Source organism: Punica granatum, chromosome 6, assembly GCF_007655135.1.
Source record: "Punica granatum isolate Tunisia-2019 chromosome 6, ASM765513v2, whole genome shotgun sequence".
Lineage (NCBI taxonomy): Eukaryota > Viridiplantae > Streptophyta > Magnoliopsida > Myrtales > Lythraceae > Punica > Punica granatum.
Window position 1 is genome coordinate 23,684,902 of NC_045132.1, and position 19,278 is coordinate 23,704,179.

General features: G+C 36.2%; 3 protein-coding genes across 3 annotated transcripts; all 3 read right to left on the minus strand.

The window, feature by feature from the left end:
- Positions 1-2,962: 2,962 nt before the first annotated feature.
- On the minus strand, positions 2,963-3,493 carry LOC116212279 (auxin-responsive protein SAUR41-like). The gene has a single exon (XM_031546841.1). It carries the CDS (start codon positions 3,491-3,493, stop codon positions 2,963-2,965), a length of 531 nt encoding a protein of 176 aa, XP_031402701.1.
- Positions 3,494-8,881: 5,388 nt separating this feature from the next.
- Positions 8,882-10,216, minus strand: LOC116209852 (pollen-specific leucine-rich repeat extensin-like protein 4). Its single transcript, XM_031543582.1, has 2 exons — positions 9,947-10,216; positions 8,882-9,838 (listed from the first exon to the last, which is right to left on the minus strand). Exons 1-2 carry the CDS (start codon positions 10,137-10,139, stop codon positions 9,102-9,104), a joined length of 930 nt encoding a protein of 309 aa, XP_031399442.1. The 5' UTR covers positions 10,140-10,216; the 3' UTR covers positions 8,882-9,101.
- A 1,239-nt stretch (positions 10,217-11,455) lies between these two features.
- LOC116210384 (putative glutaredoxin-C14) lies at positions 11,456-12,583 on the minus strand. Its single transcript, XM_031544249.1, has one exon. The coding sequence runs from the start codon at positions 12,035-12,037 to the stop codon at positions 11,639-11,641; it is 399 nt and encodes a 132-aa protein (XP_031400109.1). The 5' UTR covers positions 12,038-12,583; the 3' UTR covers positions 11,456-11,638.
- Between the last annotated feature and the right edge of the window lie 6,695 nt (positions 12,584-19,278).

A 19,278-nucleotide genomic window follows, 5' to 3' on the forward strand; every position in this document is an offset into this window, starting at 1 on the left:
CCGCCGTCGGTCAGTGTCCAGTTTCAGACATCGGTCACGGGCTTTGCGTGGGTGCCGCTGTGCGGGAGCACGAGGCCCATGGGCTTATGCATCTGAATTGGAAGAATTATGGGCCTCTGCTATTGAAAAGCCCGTTAATTTTTGGCAGCCTTTGGGCCTCTTTGCTCACATACATAAACGGAGAATCAAAACTAAAAATGACATGAGCATGAAAAAGAATCCATGGCTTTCCCAACTTTCCCAAGAAAATCCATGACTTTCCACCTATTTTCACATGTTTGGACGGAAAATCTTAATTCAGGAAAGTGCTTCGCAGTTAAAATTTTTCTACCATAGATGGTAAAGACTTTTTTTCCCTCCACATCACATGGTATTTTTACAATACCGCCGTCGATCTCATGTATTAACTCTCATAAATAAATTCAATATAATATTATGACTCACTTTCCTAATAATTCACTATACCTACTATACATAATGATCTCATACATTTTCTTCGTATATTTCAATGAAAATATTTCGAAAATTAAAATTTCTTACAGTGTTAACATTTCCCAGTAATCTAACAATACTTTGAATGACCCTTAGAAGCTATATATAGGATTTCTCAATTATGAGAATCCATGAGTTTACTAAAGAAAAAAACAAAAGAGAAAACTACCATCCGTAATTATAAAGGCACATTGATTTTTAATCATGATACTAATTATAGGATTTCTAAATTTTTTTTCGGTGTACAAATAGGAGCCAAAGATCTCAATTTATTTGTGTATTTACTATTTCTAGGCAATTAAATTTATATAAAGCGTCAATCTATTTGATAATAAAAACTAGATCAATCCTATGTATAGGGTTCAACTGCGACCTACTAAGGTTCACCTAGCGGTCAGGGGAATGACTATCATGCAAGTTCGAGTGACCATGAAATTGCGTCGAAAAATACTTTTTATTGGGCTTACATGTACATCCTAGCTACGTGGTTTGACTGTCTTCTAATCGCTACGAAAATGAAATTACAATATATATATTTATATGCGAGGGGCATCTAATTTTCGAAATGCAAGTGGTTAATAACGTTATATAGAGAGAGAGAGGATTTCCATTTCCACGGCTCACCGGTTTCTATTGACCCGGTTTTCTTGTATTAATTTTTTTTTATATACTCTTAATCACATCATCTTCTATGATAGTGAATTTTTTTTTATTTAGTTTGCGTTTGGTAATTAATTAGACTATAGATTGAGATAGGATGCACGCACCTTTCACGATCCTGTGCAAGAAACCCAACTTAAAAGAAATCTACATGTCCATCCAAATTATACATGTCATCATATAATTAAGTATTTATATGGTAAAAAAATGAAAAAAAAAAAAAAAAACTTTTGCCCTCCTCGTACATTACACTTACGTAATGAGAATTCATGAAGAATTAACTTATATAACTGAGTTGACGAGGACCACCATTCACGCGGTATATGAGTTAATGAAATAAAGTTTGATATATACAACGACATCACTCTCATATAAGATCAAGAGATTTTAAATTCCTACTTTTTCCGATGAAATTTTTTACGCTCCTATTTTTACTCCCTATCCATCCTTTTTTCCAGCTTGTCTAAACTGCGAGTTATGGTGGATTACGGATGAATAGGTTATGGCGGTAAAATTTGAACCATAAACATAACTCTTCATAACATGACTCTTCATGATCCGCTATAATTCACAATCCAAATAAAATGTAATTCTATAGGTCTTGTTTGTGAAGAAAAAAGAGAATTTATGTAATACTCTTTCGGAAAATAATTCAATTTGGATCTAATTATGATTCCAACTAATAAATTTTTTTAAGTGAAATGGACGGTGGACCAACTATAAGTTGATATGTACATTTGTATGAATATTTGTATGCATACGCAGTTGTATAGGTATGCTTAAGGTCAACTACTATAGCGTTATACAAAGATATGATAGGGCAGCACCCGTGGTCCCATGGAGCCGACAGTTTATGCAAGTTGACATTGACATATACATTGTTGTACAGTTTCATTAGAAAAAAAGACAAAAACACAATGCAGAAAGAACAACAGAGTCGACTTCATTCCTAAATTGCACTTCAGTGCTTTGTTGGAAAATTAGATCCTATATGTTTTTTTGTTAATTTTTCATTTATTAGATATTATGTTCCATTATATATTGATTAGCCGTTAATAACCGAGTAAGATTTGGTACTACAGTTTGGAGTAACTCCAATTAATAAGGGTGATTACTATTTAGAAACTTCCAAAATATTGTAAGAGTTGGATGCATTTTACAAAAGTTCATGTCGAATTTGCTGTATGGAATTCAAATGACATAAGATTTCTGTTAAAATACAAGATTGACATTGTATTTGAAATCATGTAAAAAATCAATGAGATTGTTTGGTAAAAATAATAAATGAAATTTAGTCCAGAGTCATATAAATCAAATATAATAGAAAACTCTATTTTAAAATGCATCTCGAATAAATTGAACAAATTTTCCTTTATTTTCCAGACGTTATGATTTTTTTTTAATTTGGTAAATCCATTCATTATAATTTGCTTCAATTGAAACAAAAAGAATATTCTATTTCAATTGAAACAAAAATTCCCTGATTTGAAATAAAATACTCTATTTCAATTCATTTCAACGAACTAACTACTAAGTTCCTTAATTTTCCACACATAATAATTCATTTAAAATTTAATTGAATCAATTCAAAATGGACTGATGAATTGAATCATTTCTTACCAGAATTGATTCCAAACGGCAAATAATTACACTTGCTGGAATGGTAAGATTAAACAAATTTTACATGCAAATCTCCTCTTTGGTGTTTTAAGTATTTTCATCATATATATATATATATCAAATATTTTCTTGGATTGATACGATACATTGGGGAGAGTGTAGAATTAAAACACAAATACTCTTAGTGCAGCTAGAACTGATTTATAGCCATCGTCCTGGACGGGCTAAGCAGTTGATATGATCCACGACGGGCAACACCGCCGTGAGGGAAGCCACACCCTCTTCGTGGCCTACGAACAGTGTCGTCGGAGTCCATTTCCATTAGGACCCTGTTGAACACATCCACGCTGCATGGGAGCTCCAGCGGCCCAGTGCTGCAATACCCATACTCCTTCTCGGCCTCCTCAAGCAGCATCCCGAAGAGCGGATGGTTCACGCACTCCATCCTGATCACAAACCTCTGCTTATGGGGCCCCACATAGACCGAGAAGCAGCCTTCGGGGGTGACCCGACGCTTGTGCTTATCTCGTCTGCAATCCTCTGGGAAGGTAGCATCACTATCGCTGGTGCCATGCCATGATTTGCTCTTCTTTGTGAGACGACGGTGCGCATCTGAGGAAGGATTATTGCTTCCACGGCCAATGGACTTGCATCTCTCCCACGTCTTGGTGATCAAACCACCTCTCTTGTGACTCTTCTTGTCCTTGGCAACTGTATCCATCTTGTAAACTATATATATATATATAGGTGCAAAAAAAGAAAAAGAAAAATCTATAAACAAAGACTACTTATAGAGCTAAGGTGTTCGAACCGGGTCGCAAAGATCTTTGATAATCGAGCTTATGCGCTATCCTCTGTCGTAAACGAGATGGACCACGATTTTAACCCTAGGCCTCATGGTGTTGCTCATGTTGCCCTACTCACCTACAAGAACCCTAATCATTCAAACCAGAAGAAGACGAAGAAGAAGGAAGAAAGATGATGGATGGGGAACTCTAACTGAGCCGACCACTGATGATCAACTTCCAGGAAAGAGATCTGAGTTGGGTTTAGGTGTGATTGGTTTGCAATCCCAGCATAGCAATGCACCTTTCTTATATATTGAACAAATGATAATGGGTCATTTATAGAGTTTTCTATGTAGTTTATTTAATTTATTATGCAATTATTATTAAAATCAATTATTATTTGCTGGTGTCATAAACCCACTTGTCAACGCAATAGAAATTTTATCTTATAGGTTTCTCTTTTTAAAGAATTTTCCATAAATAATAATTAACCATGTACTTATTTTTTTCCCAGATTACAGGGAGGTCCATGAGCTTAATACAATGAAATGGAAATCTTAATATTTAATAAATGAGCATGGATAATCTCATTTGAATATCGAATGTGAAATCTCTTGATTACCAGGTAAAGACGTGCGTCACTGCAATACACTTTTTTTTATAACCTTATACTAATTTGTTTATTATATATCGAGAGGCCAATAAGGATATTCACTAATATTTCGGTTTCAAGATTGCTCGAGAGGGTATTTTCTTCTCACATAATTATACGTTTACTTATTTTATTTTGATAATTAACATTACTTATTATTCATTAGTTATTATTTATTTACTTCCATACTCACCCGCAATTTTGGTTAGAAAGAAATGAGATTCGTAAACTTAGTAAGGGAAACTGAAAGCAAAGCTAAACAAAGGGCACATATATTTCTACTTATGAGAAAATTTGTAACATTTTGATTACCGGGCATGTAGCACTGCACTATACATATTTGGTACTTTTAGCATTCGTGATTATATGCTTGTTATTTCTATTTTTCAGTTCAAGTATTTAGTACTTTGAACTAGTTAAAATATTGAATACTTGAATTAAAATACTAAATATTTAAATTGAAATATCATACGTCACCTTAACTATGTCACGTTAGAATTTCTCATTAAAAAATATGATTTTGCAGTATGAAGGACAACTTCCAAGGACGCTCACCTGAATCATTTTGGTAGTTAGTGCCTAGTGGAAAAAAATATATATGACGGAAATTATTATTATATTATATAAATCAAAAAATAGGAGAAGAAAAACGACCCTTCAATTAAATTAAATTAATATTTGTGATTTGGCTTTTTTCGTATTTGATGAAGTAACTGCATCCTTATCCTTTCTTTATGCACGGATGGTCATCAATCAGCCTCCCATCTCATTCCATTTTCGAAATGACAGAGAGCTTCGTCAATTTTTCGACAAACACGGTGAGCGATTCTCAAGCAGGCATAATCACGCATCGATCTCACACATCATCAATTAAACGCTGTCCCTTGACAAATGGATTAATTTCACCGTATCCATATGTATATAGTTACATATTTGTTTTAATAAGCAATATGTTTGACGTGGCTTATAGTTCTTTGCGGTTGATATTGAGGTTGATCCATAGGAGTCGACATAAAAACAAATTTTCCTTTTTGATCTTTCGCGCATACAATTCATAATCGAAGTATGGCTTGACTCTGCACAATTTCACCCGAGAATACGATTGCAAGAGCAAATGAAGATGAAGAACGATCTCTGATTAAAAAAATATTATACGATTAATGAAGATTCCCTCTTATTCAAGTAATATAATTGAGCCATTAGTAACAGTGAATGTATTGGTAAAAATATAATTTTATTGCCGACTTAAGATTAATCATGAATCAACACGACGAGTGACAGCAGCAGAAGTTAATTAATCGAAACCCAATCATTCAAAATCTGTATAATCTAGGATGTGTGATTGATAGATCTACACGTATACAGTGCAGGAATTGCTCTCTCAATCACCCATTTAATTTCATATATGAAATACTTAATTTCCAGATTAATAGTACTAATATTGAAATGAACTTTTCATCAAAAAGATTGATGGTACTGATATTAATTAATTAACTTAAAGTCTTAAACCATTGACATATATACATACATATATATATATATATATAGTTTGTACTTAAAACAATAGTCAAATATGGAAGCCTATCCATCAGAAATGCTGCTTGGATTGGCCATACCAGCAAGAGATGGAATTTATTTTGTAATACAACCAGTTGTGCACAATTTTTGCTCCTATATATTTATGCGATACCAATGGCCATTGCCGATAATAAAAGGCCAGCACGGTCAAGAGTTGAGAAAAAATAATGTGTAAAAACACTCGGCGTCGCAGTAAGTATTAGTTTAAAATTTCCCCATGCATATTCAAACTCGAAAAGCATGCTTTATATTTATATATAGACACATATATTAACATGACTGCATACATTTAGAAAAAGAACGGGAATCCAAAATGGAAAACAGATTAGTAGATATGATTAATTTCTTGTATGAAATGAACACATGTTGAGTTAGTCATCAGATCAGATCCCCCAGGTGTTTGTGAATTCCATGTCCTGTGAATGGCTTGAGCCAAAGAAATTATTGACCCAGTCGCAGTTTTTCAAAAGTCAAAATCAGAGGTAATATTGGTTGGTTGTATTTATTTATTTTTAGGTTCTTTTCTTTTCAGCAGGTATATTGGGTGGTTGTATTTAAATTTGGGAAATTCCTTTTCCTCCGAACACCTCTGATTTCAAATTGCCCCTTCCATATTGATTAATTACATAAATGCCATTTCAGAGAGAGTTCGGTTAAGACGGTTTGGAAGGTGCGGCATCACTCTTTGAACTTTTCTAGGATGAAATAATAATAGTGTATTGGATTTTAGAATTGAATAGAGTTAAGTTTTGATTTTAGTTGGTTTGTAATGATTGTGATGTTGAATTATGAGAAAAAGTATGAAAAAATAATGAATAGTTGAGAGAATTTATTATTCAAAATTAAATCGAATGGTTAAAAAATTGAAGAAAAATAAAAAAGTAATAATTGTGTTGTTGACTTTTGTTGCGTAGTGAGTAAAGTTAAAGTTAAAGTTAAAATCTTAAAATCAGATTACGAAATCAAACGAGCCGTAATTATTTGACTCTCACTACGACAATGATCGTCAGACGTGGCAGGGCAGGGTGCTTAAAAAAATTTAATTGCTGCTCGATTGGTCGAAAGGCTACAAACCTGAGGTATTATTTTCATATATAACATATATATGTATAATATATTGTGTAGTGATTGGTCTGAACTTCATAATGAGAAATCACAATAATTCTTGATTTTTTTTTCAAGGGTTGGCGATTGGTGCCTGATTATTAATACAAATTAAACCGTCTCCAAGCTCTATTAGCAAGTAATAATAAACAATATCTGTAAATGAAATGATAATTGTATACTTGAAGTTATACATTTCTCTTAGTTAAATTCGACGGTGTCCTTTTTATTTAATTTGATTGCTGATGAGATTTTAGAATCTTTTAATCCATCATTTCAATTTTAGCACATACAATTTCAATATCAATATATATATATATATATACACTAGACACGCGTCCGCATTACGTGCGTAATTGTTAGAAAAATTCCGAAAAAAGAAAGAGAAGTGAAATAGAGAGAAAGGGGTGAGAGTGGAGAGAAAAATAAAAATTTTGAAATAAAAAAGGTGACGTAGCAGGACAGAGATGAGAGTGGAGAGAGGAGAGGAAAAATGAGAGAAATAAGGGAGAGAAAAAATGAGTTTAAGTGCCGAGTTGGTAATTTTAAGTTATTTTACTATTTTAATCTTAAATGAATGGCTCCTATTAATTTGAATATATCCAGTATAGGTAGAATGGAAAAGTAAAAATTAGACAAAAATTTTCTTGTCCTCTTTTAGTATTATAGATATATATAATATTCTAATTAACCATCACCCAAATACTTATTTTTCGATGTGTATTATGATATTCAGAAAGTTCAATGAGTCTCAACTAATTCAATTAAAATCGGATCGATCCATTAAATGGATAAAACTCTTCAAGTATGAATTTTTTATTCATTAGATTCGAATATGAAATTTTATTTAAACAGAACAAGTATCGAATTGCTTAAATCCAGCTATGTTCACTGGGGCTTATTTACTTTGCGATTAATAATTAGCTGAATTTCGAAGTTTGACTTTATATCTTCAGACCAGCCCACGTATTACATTGGGCCGAAATTCAAGCCCACTCAAAATTGGGCTCCCGCCTTCCATCTCAGGTCCGGCATATACTGCCCGGAACAATTCAAAATCCGAAGGGAATTTCCGAAAGGCGCCCGCGTTTCATCTTCTTCCCTCGTTTGTGCAATCAATCCCCAGTTTTCTCTGTCCATTGATTTTTCCGGCGTAGTCATCTTCTACTTGTCGCCAGAAAATAATCTTCTATAACCTGTTAATTTTACGAATACTAGGGAATAGACATCAAATTCGTTGATTTAATCAATGTCGAATTTGGGATAATAGAGAAAATACTCTCTTGAATTTTTATTCATCAAAACTAAACTATTTTAATCCTATGGCTTATATTGCTTAAATAGGAAGAAACGACATTGCAATAAAGGAAATAAACTATTTTAGGACAAAGGAAATAAACTATTTTAGGGAATTGCAACGAAAGAAATAAACATTTTCTTAAAATATGCAAAAACGCCCAAATAACATAAAATTATCTGTTTGAGGCCCAAAATTTCCCGTTTGGCTCCATATGCTATTTCCCTCGACAGGATCGTCAGAACCTGTTTTTCTATTTGCCACGTCTTCTGGCGCATCACATTTCCTCTCTGCCGGTAAGAATTCAGAGTCTGTCTCAGTTGACGAGCTTCGCTTGTGTTACTAGCTGAGTTGAGAGTACAGAATTTAGCTTGAGTAATCTGTGCTGCGGTTTTGATCTAAATTGCTGCAATAATTTCTGAAATAGAAGCATGTCCTCTTCCAGTAAATCTCTTGTTCTGCGAATCGCCGAACAACTGCCTTTTTTTTTTTCTTTTTTCCTTTTCTTTCTTTTGGGGATTAGTGAAGAGCTGCTTTGTCTATGTTCTTCTCGTTGCCATAATTCGGAGCCCGTAGTTTCTCGATTGAACAGTTAAAAGATAATCGCAGATACTAGAAATCAAGAGGGCATCTTCTATAAATGAGGGCATCTGGCATTATCAGTATCTGTCTAAGACAACATGGTCGAACTGGTCTTAAGCTGGCGGTTGAACTTGCATTAATATAGTTCCACTATAATTGTTATTAATACAAGCCAAATCTACATAAAATTATTGTATAAAGAAAAATCCTATACTTTGGATGAAGCAGGAGTTGCACCACATATAACATCTTGTAGAAGGGAATTAAATGCTGTATAAGTCCAAGTTACACACGATTTATGAATGGTACTATATACGAATATCAAATTCTATGGCTTTTGATTCTCAGGTCTGGGAGGAGAATATGGCGGAAAATGAGGTAGCCAAGTTCTGGGGTCCTTCAGGTCGAATGGCGGTGGTGGAGGAGGAGAGAAGAAGGGGATATTGGGGAACCATGTTCTCGGGTCTGTCAGGTTGAATGCTGGTGCCGGAGGGGTTGGACTGGGAAGGGATGGGCTCGGAGGGAAAGGCGGAAGAGTCGGGAATGGGAATGGTAGTGAAGGTGGTGAGTTTGGGAACGGAAATGGTGGGAATGGGAAAGGAATCGATGGGAAAGGCGGCACTGGATGAAACGGCAATTGAGGGATCGGAGGCCAGGGGAATCTATATGGTGGGAAATAAGGGAGAAAGAACTTTGAGGAGTTCAGTGTATCCGCAGACTCTTGCTTCTGATTCCCGCACAAGGTAGTGTTCTTCTTCGGCGGCCTATAACTCAATGCATCCATGCTGAGTATACAGAGGTTGTCCTGTTTCGACTTGACAGATACCTCATTTGTTGTGGTCCTCAAACCAGGAACATTGCAGTCGGGAGATGAGCTGCCGATCAAACTCGCCCCACACATGGAAGCAATTGCTGCGCCGTCTACACAGTCGATCCCGTCAACACTCGGTATCTCCAGCTTATACACTCCATAGTTATCTGTTGTTCTGTTGACTGAGAAGTCGATCCGCTCGGCGGTCTTTGGCGCACTTACCTTGAGTTTGCACTGGATGTTCACATCCGCCCCTAATAATCACATAAAAAACCACAACTTTCAGGCACAAACCCCAATATGGGCTTCTCAGAAACAGATGACATGCAAGTCAAGTTACTCTAGCGTTGAAGTTGCATTACCTGGCAAGAAGTAGCTGTACTTTGAGAAGGTGTTAGCCTGACAGACGTCACAGTACACAACTCCGACTACACTGATCTGAGAGGTGCGTGTTCTCAAGGCGGGCTTAGTCGGCTTGGCCGCAAGAGTGAGAGAGCGGCGAGGGAACGAAGACCCGACAAGGAGGAGGAGAAGAAACCGAATCATTGGATCCATGAGACAATGAGAGGGCTGAAGAAGTAGAAGCTTCCACAAGAGGGCAATGTAGTTTATAAGGAAATATTAGTACGGTTAGGACTAATTATTATGAGCAATCTAAAAGGTATACAGTGATAAAATAGCTGGAAGAGAAGTGAGCCAAAGCTGCAGGAACATGCCCGTGAGTTATTGGTGTTAGGACCAACTGCAATCAGAGAACCAAATTTTACTTTATTTATTCACTACAAACAAAGGCATGTGAACTTAGCCCACTTTGGCAGATTGTGTGCACCCGAGATGAGTAGAGAGAAAGCGATGATTGGGAAGGGGGGATTCAGATGGGTGTCCCACTGCCTTTTTTCTCTTATAATGACTGGCAGTTGTATGTAATATGATCATTTGGAATTGTCTGATGTAATGCTTATTATTCGTATCATAATGTGTTTTGACTAATTGTCTTGTTCTCTTCTCAGTTGCGGCAGCTGCAATGGCCTGATGACGGCAGCTCTTACAGGTAAATTACCCGCCACATGCTGCTGGTCAGAATACTGTACCATTAACGAATTCAGAGTTAAAAAGGCTTTATGATGAGTTTTAGACCCGATCCTCGGAATCCCGAACCGGCATATGAAATACTTTGATCATGTTTTGGTTCTGCTCTAGTGATGGGTAGTCAAATAGAACCGGCATAAATGAAGTGGAGCCTACTATGTTTCATCTGGAGACGTTCTCAGTCGTTTGAACTAGACATGAACCGCTACCTCGTGTACTAAATAGAGCGGGTTTGCAGCGGATGATCTATATGGTAATTTTGGTGCATTCATAAACATCACCTCGTGGGTGAGACCCACCTACTAGATTCTTCAAAGATTTTATGGATTATGCCAAAGAATTATTTGCGTAAAGAAATGGAGAATGGTCCGTCATTGCTGTCATCATTGGTGAATGGCGGCTTTTCATAAATTGGGCCTGGTCTTTTGGATTGTTCTGTACATTGCGGCCCAATAGAAGCGCTCTTTATAGTTTTGGTCTGGCCCAAAGGAAAAGGAAGCACAACCTTGCTTCTTCATTCCGGCCCATGGAATTGGGCCCTACTCCTTGACCCATGATCGATTGGATGGAGCGGAGGACCGGACTCAAAAGAGTTCACTAGCATAGTGCCACGCTTCCATTATTTGCATTGTGCAAATCATGAAAAGTTTGATATTAATGAAGTCTTATTTCCACAGTTTAGTTACTATCAGTCGCTCTGTTTGGCCAGTCGGAGGTTGATCACCGAAACAGATAAGCGTCAGGCGTACCCACGAAGAAGTATATTCAATGAACATATATCGAATGGAAAGCGAAGAAGACACACATTAAAACTCCCTCTCCTTCCTTTTCCTAGACATTTGATTTGATTTGATTCCTTTTCATTCCATTTTATCCTAAACACGCGATCTCTACTCTCTTTGACATACACTCCCTCTCTCCCTCTCTGTGTTTCATATGCAGGATCAAGTCAGCCAGTCAGTCAGTTAAAGCCAGAGGGCTCCAGCCTCCTTCAGGAGAGGCACCAGTGTTCCATTAATGTGGGACGCCATGACCTGGTCCATGGCCCCGATGAGCTTCCCTCCAATGAAGACGACCGGGACCGGGCTCCCTAGCAGCCTCGATAGCGCCCGTTCTATCTCCTTCCCCCTGGGGTCCAGGTCCAGTTCGTAGACCATAGGGTTCACCCCCATGCCGCAAAAGAGCTGCTTCACGGCGTGGCACATGCAGCAGCCGCTCAGGCTGAATATCACCACCGCGCTCTCCGACGCCAGCCGGGCCACCCGCTCCAGTGGGTCCCCTCCACTGCTGCCTCTCGACGGCAGGGCGGCGTAGTAACCCCAGTGCTGAGCCTGACTCTGATAGTGCATCATATTTGTATACATATTATATATATATATATATATATATGTATGTATGTATGTTGCTGCAGGGAGTAAGAAATTAGGAAACGGCCGAAAACTTAAAGCAAGGAACTTCGGGAGACAGAAGAAGGCGTAGAAGTGAGTGAAGGTTTAGCTGTGATGGTGGTGTGGGGAAGAAGGATGATGTGTGAAGAGTATATATAGGGTTCGAGTAAAAACAAGAGAGAGGAAGGAAGGGGGAGTGGCGTTGATGGTAAAGAAGCTATGGGGGACAAAGTCTGATGTTGTCGAAGCGCATGCGATAGAGAGAGAAGGGAGGGGGGTTGATTGATATCGTGGGTTATTTGCTTTAAAAAGGAATGTTGTTCTTTGTTGTCGCATGGAGGGAGAAGAGAAGAGGAGGACGATGAGGAAGAGGAACAGAGCAGATATGATATGAGATTAAACCCACTTTTGACAGTGTGAGCTTTTTTGAGCTTGATGCAGAGAGAAAAGAGAGGAAAGTGTGGTTTGCGTCCTATAAAGAAGGCGGCTGCTTGCTGGGGGTGTGTAGATCTTTGTCTGCTAAAAGAGGTCAGCACTCCTTCCTTCTCATCAATTGATATATGTCTCCATAAAGAAAAAAACATATTTATACTCCTATAATATATATATATATATATATACACATGTATTTAAAAAATTTTCTCCTTTTTGCTTGAAACATATCTTTCGATAAGACCAGTAGACTATTGTCAGATATTAATCTCCACGGGGGTATCATCGCTTACCTTGAACATAAAATGCTTTCTATAGGTTATTTTGACTTATTATGCTGTAAATAAAGTCTCCTTTTTTCTTGAAACCTTCGTTTACACTTTGAACGATACTAAATTCAGAAAAAAATTTACTAATTTGTGTATATATATAGGGGTTAATTACTTAAAAAATACAAAATTTTCATATTTTATTAATTTTAACACTAACTTTTTTCTTGATAGAAAATGCACGAACTATTAATTTAAACGAAAATTTATGGCCACATCCTTTAATCGAGGTAGTTGAGGTCGCCGACGACCTTATAAGGGCAAAGAACTTTGCCTAAATTAAAAAAAAATAATCGAGAAAAAAATGAAAGAGATAGTTGGTGAAAGTCTCATTGGCATTTGGCGTGAATTATCCTCCTTATTAGGGTTACCTGAGACCTTTGTAGTCATGGGCAATTCCAATTAGGCGAACAGTGGTTGTCGTTAACGCTTATAAAAGAAAATGAAAGTCGTGCTAATATTAATATCAAATTGATAATTTATATATATTTTTAAGTCATGAAAAAATTACCTGCGAATTTGTAAAATGTGAAAATTTTATATTTTTTTATACAATAAAATCTTATATAGAGCGGAGTTTGTGGTACCATATTATTCTGAGTTAAAAATTTTAATAAAGGAAAAAGCCTTGGGATTTGATGTCCTATGGGTTACAGTGCACGAGGATTTAATTTTATATCAGGGAGGGAGGGGGCAGAGGTCTGAGAATGTTCTTCGTTTAGACGGCCGGGTGTGTACTTGTTGTCGGGTCTTCCCGTGGCCCCCCATTGGTTGTTTTACCTGTTGATTCTAGGATGAATATCCACCTCATATATTCTATTCTAATCTGTTCCATATATATAATAAATAATAACTGTGATAGATAAAATTGATTTATACAAGGAAAAAAAATTAAAAAAATTGATGGATTTGGAAAATGCTCCTCTTAGATCTTCATAATTGGAGAAATAGAATCATAAGCACGACGAACTTGTTCCGACTCTTGTGTTGGTGTAAGATAATCCATTCTTAGTTATACATATATATGATGCACATTGCTCTCCCGAGTTCAAATTGTTTATTTTATGTACATTGCCTGCCATCCTTGAAATAGCAGTCATTCATAGGAGTTGGGATATCGGACTTGTTGAGGATATATAATAACATGATGGTCTATAGTACGCACTGTATTAGATAATGCCACTGCTCATTAGAGATAATTAATGGGCTGGATCAACAGTCGATTTTTCGGGGGATATTAAACTGCTGACCTAGTCATGCATGCGTATGCACATCTTAGATGTCCACGAAAAAGTGGGCGTTTACTCATAGGGATAATAAATGTCTTCTAGTCTAGCAAGTCTCAAAAGCTAGAAATAAAAATAAAAATAAAAAGGGGGGGGGGGGGGGGGGAAATCAATAGAAGATAGAAATGGATTTTGTTTTTTTATCTTATTATTATTATTATTTAAGCGGTTCTTTTTGGGATTGGATTATGACGTGACTCTTACGGGATGCATGTTGGGCTTTTAGCTTTTTCAGATGGATGTTTTGGTTTGGTGATGGTGATTTTCTTTCTTTGTTTGAGAAGAAGGGCAAAAAGAAGAACCGAACACCATGATGACCAACGGTCCTTGGACCTGTCGAATTTGACCTTCAAAATCTATTAGGCATGCGCCCCCCTCCCTTCTTCCATGCATTTATGCCTCGGGGACGTGGAAAGCTAATTAAGTCCAGTCCCCAGCAGATGCATGCCATTCTGATCACATCTATTTTCCTTTTCCATTTTCGTTTACCTCTGCATCAATGTTTGTACGTGGAAATACATCTTTACCCAGTAAGGATTTGACTCTGTTCTCACTTTATTCTGTCTTAGATTTCGGAACATCATCGAGGTGAGCTTGCTGACCGCCGTATTCGTTTACGTTCATATCCAGCGAAGGATTGAAAAGATATCAAGGTTGCGAACAGTCAGTCGCCGAGTAAGAACTTATCTGATCCCGAACCCTCTATAGAAGTGATTGGGTTATGAATCTTCTAGTTAATTTTTTAGCTGCGTACGAACTTGCGCGATGATTTTACACACTTGAATGATTTTAAGTAAAGGGCTCTCAGCGTGGCCACTTTGAAGTCGGAACACAAGGCCAGTTAATTCTATAGAAGCATCGACGCACCCCACAAGAACAAAAAGAGAAGGCGTAATTATGTATGCTACTGCCCCATTCTTTAATTATGGTCATAATAACATGCCAAACCTCTTATTTTAATTTCTGATGCAATTGTGAATTCTATCAATCACATCGCAGCGTTCCCTCTCACCCAAAAAGTATATTGCCAAGCACGGTTTGCGTCGGAACCGATTGTTGGAATTTCTCTGTATATTGATATTGCAGTCGGGTCATCCACATCAATGTGGAATGGAGAAGGAAAAGGTTATTGTGCATACGTTGCCGATTCTACTATTGGGGAATGAGGCCATAAAATGCTCAACCGACATCAACATGCTCGAGACGGCTGTCTCATTGATGAATTATTAACGTGGTGATGCGTCGATGTTTAGCCGACTTCTGTTGTAATCCGTCGTCTCTTATACCCGATCGAAGTAAAAAAAACATTTTCTGCACGTGATTGATTATTAATCATATTAGGGCAATAGCACGAAGATGTATGATATAATATATATATATATATATATGTACTTTTTCCATAAAACATAAAAGAAGTGGGTGGGTTGGGGTAGACAAAGTGGGCAGATTTTCGCAGAGAATAAGGTGAAGAAGTTGGGGAAGGGGAGGGGACGACAGGAAAGTTGGTCGGCGCGTCCTCGGGGATGCGGCGTTCACCGGCGGAAGTTGAGGGCCCTGACCTGACCCTGACCTCCTTCCTAATCCTAATCCTTATCTTTTACCCTATCACCACGCCCCTATGCTATTCATCGCTTCTCTCTCTCCAATTTTTTAAAATTGTAGAGATTTTAATGAAAGAGAGGCGCTTTCATATGGTAACCAATAAGTTTTCTAGGTATGATATTCGGTAGGAATATTTGTTCTTCTTTATTAGTTATTAGATTTTTATTTTGTTGTATTAGATTCATAGATTTCTCTTGCAACTGAAAAAAAAATTACAGATTTTATTTGAATGAAAGAAAGAAATTTTAATGTATTTGGTTTTAGAGTCAAGTAGAGTTGAATTTTGATTTTAATTGGGTTATAGTGATTGTGTTCTTGAATTATGAGAAAAAGTATGAAAAAGTAATGACTAGTTAAGAAAAAGTGATGATTGTGTAATGATGTTATTGTTGAATTGTTGAAAAAGTAATGAATAGTTGAGAAAATTAGTATTAAAAATTGAATTGAGTATAATGGAGTTGTATGTGTATTTGTATATGGGGTCTACTTTTTTAAATTGGAATAGTTGATTTTTGTTGTGTGGTGAGTAGAGTTAAAATTAAAATTAAAATTTTAAAATCAAATCCTAAAATCAAACAGGGTGTTAAGGTTTTCTTTATTGGGCTTGAATCAATGCATAAACAATAGGCCCATTTGTAACAACAAAGCCCTCAAAGTCTTGCAGGCTAACTTTAGCCCGAAAAAATCGTGGGATAATAAATGCTTCGAAATCATAGTTAAAGGTCAAGTCCATACTTGATAGAGAATTAGCCTTAACCAATAAACCGGGCATTCTTGGTAGTCTTGAATTTAAAGAAAAAAAACAGGGAGAGAAAAAAGCTTCGATGAATTAAGCATATACAGTTTGAAATTAAATCGTTTGCTCCTTTCGTTCTGACTTTATTTTTCGTTAGGCCTCGCCAAAATGTATGTCATATGCAGCATGTAAAAAATTCATAGAAGCCCGGTCTCCCGTTGATCTTTCTATAGTCATTTTACCATGTTAGCTTGAGGAGATTGATGTAAGCCTACAAGGAACTGAACAACTATGGATATATTGACTATCAGTGGCGTACTTTGTTCGTGTAGTGTATAGTGCAGCTTTACTATAAGAAATTCCGAGCGCACATTGCGAAATCTCAAGAATGGCCGAAGACACTAATTAAGGCAAGATGGATGCTAAAGATATTCAATGGAACTATGATGACTCCTCTTGCAATAATTCCCATTGAACGGCTTTCTTGTTGTCAATGGATGTAGTGGTGGAAAACGAGAAGACAGGGAATATAATGTATGTGTGTGTGTATACATATATTTATGTATGTAATATGTAAATCAAATCATCAAATGATAGGCCTAATGTCCACTATACTATATTCTTATTGGACTCTTCGGTTGGTATTTTCTTTTTAATTTATTCACTCTCTTTTATGGAGTGGTGGTGTAGTAATTTTACTTTTACGTAGTTGTCTACCACTACGTAATGTTCAGATTATTGATTTATAGAAGTGGGTGTCCTTCAAGATCATGTAAAAAAATACACTTTTAGTAAATATTTTGACACAAATGCATAAAATAAATTTGAAATGGAGATCTTGGAGCTACCAAATACATATAGTAAGATGGTTATTTTTAGCTGTGTGATAGTGCAGTTATGGGTTACTCTTTTAGGTTTCTATCAATCAACTAACTCTAACTGTCGAAATTAATTTACCCGTGAACTCGATTGTTTCTTCAAAAATTTAAATTAAATAATAAATATTAACTGTAATTTTATTTTTCTTATATTACATTTCATTGTGAAGCATCGCCAATATATTCCTACTAGAAATTAATAACATGCTTTAGTGAAGGTAATTGCCGGTGCATCACATAATATTATAACCTCATTGCCAAGGCCAAACATACCATGAACGTGTTTACATGCAGGAGTTTATGTACGTGTATATATTTATATATATTATCATCATCATTTCAATGTCAACATTTTGTGACCATTACGACATACGTATGCGCATGCATTGACTTGTTTACAGACATACAGTGAGTCGATCGACTATCTTTAATTTTTCCTCGTATGGTCATTTTAGTCTTCGCTAGTTCGATTTTTTCCTTTACCTTTTATGTGAATGTCTCCGAAGAAAGTCAATTTGGACATGGCCGTTGATGCCTTTTCACCTTTTTTTCTTCCACTCTCTCAAATTGGAAAATTACGCAGTGAATGGTCCTCATTTTTTTTCACGTTCCCTTTCTTTTTTGGCGAATCACATGAAAGAAGGAAGGGGGGGTGTTCCTGGCATCTATCTTTGTATCTCTCCATAGTGCATAATGTACTTTTCCTCAGTGTTTTTTAATGTGTCATAATTAATGGGCTAAACAAAAACTATCTGTTTATTTCTTTTCTCGGAAAACAATATTCAAATTTTAACAGACATTAGCGGGATTTATTTTGAATTCATATATCATATTTATGAGACCCTTAATTGGCAGCTTATTGCGATGTATAGGCAGAGAATAAATTCCGATAAAGCTAAGCCGCGTCGAGATATATTAAAAATTAAAGATATATAATGGGTATAGTATATGCTAGAGGATATCCATTTAATTTCCAATGGACTGACTGATTAATCAAAATTAGGGATCTCTTGGATTATGAAATCCTTTTATGATGAGATAGCTATAGAAAATGCTAAAGAGGTGGTTGACCAACAACACCAACTCAACCCCTCTCTAGATTTCTAGAGAGAATATTTTCTTCAAATAGGAAAAAGATTTGATAATGTGGGGAAAAAGTTATGATATGGATTCCGATTGCCAATAAATGAAAAAATCAAAAGAATCCCGCATTCTTAATTTTTGTTTGATGGTAAGACCACGAGATGTCGAGACCAATCCCAATTTGACAATGTAATTCGAAAGTTTCAAATGTCATATAAAGTGAAACTTGTCAATTATTTACCATAATTTTCTTTTGGGTGGCTGCCCACTTTGGTATTTTAATTTTTTATCTATATGTTGAAAATGAACTTTGGAAAACTTTTTTTTTCCCATAAAAGTCCAAAATTCTAAAAACTATTTTAAACAATTAAAAAATCAGAAAATAATTTTAAAGATGAAAAAATGGAAACACTCCCAATCCCAACCAACCTCCCCATGTAGAGTTGCTGTTTGTCTATAAACGGCCTATGAGGCATCTTCCAATTCATAAGTAAGTGATTGGAGGAGATGATAAATGCGTTGAATTTCATCATGTCAACCGAAAGTCAAACCTGGCCATACACATAAAATTTTAATTTGATCGACAATAATAATTTTATAGCTGCAGTTAGTAATAATTGTTACATCATATAAATGCGATTGGAGGACTGACGTACACTACGAATTCTCGCTGCAAGAATATAACGAGGAGTTTGAAAATTGAACATCAAGCACGCCAAGTATTTAGACGGTGCCTATCTATCTATTTTATTTAAGATAAATATCCCATTACATTAGGAATTGGACTATGCTATATTTTAAAGAAGAAGGTTTTCTGATCCAACAATTGAATAAAATCTCAAGGAAAGTACAAAAAAATCAATTCTATTGA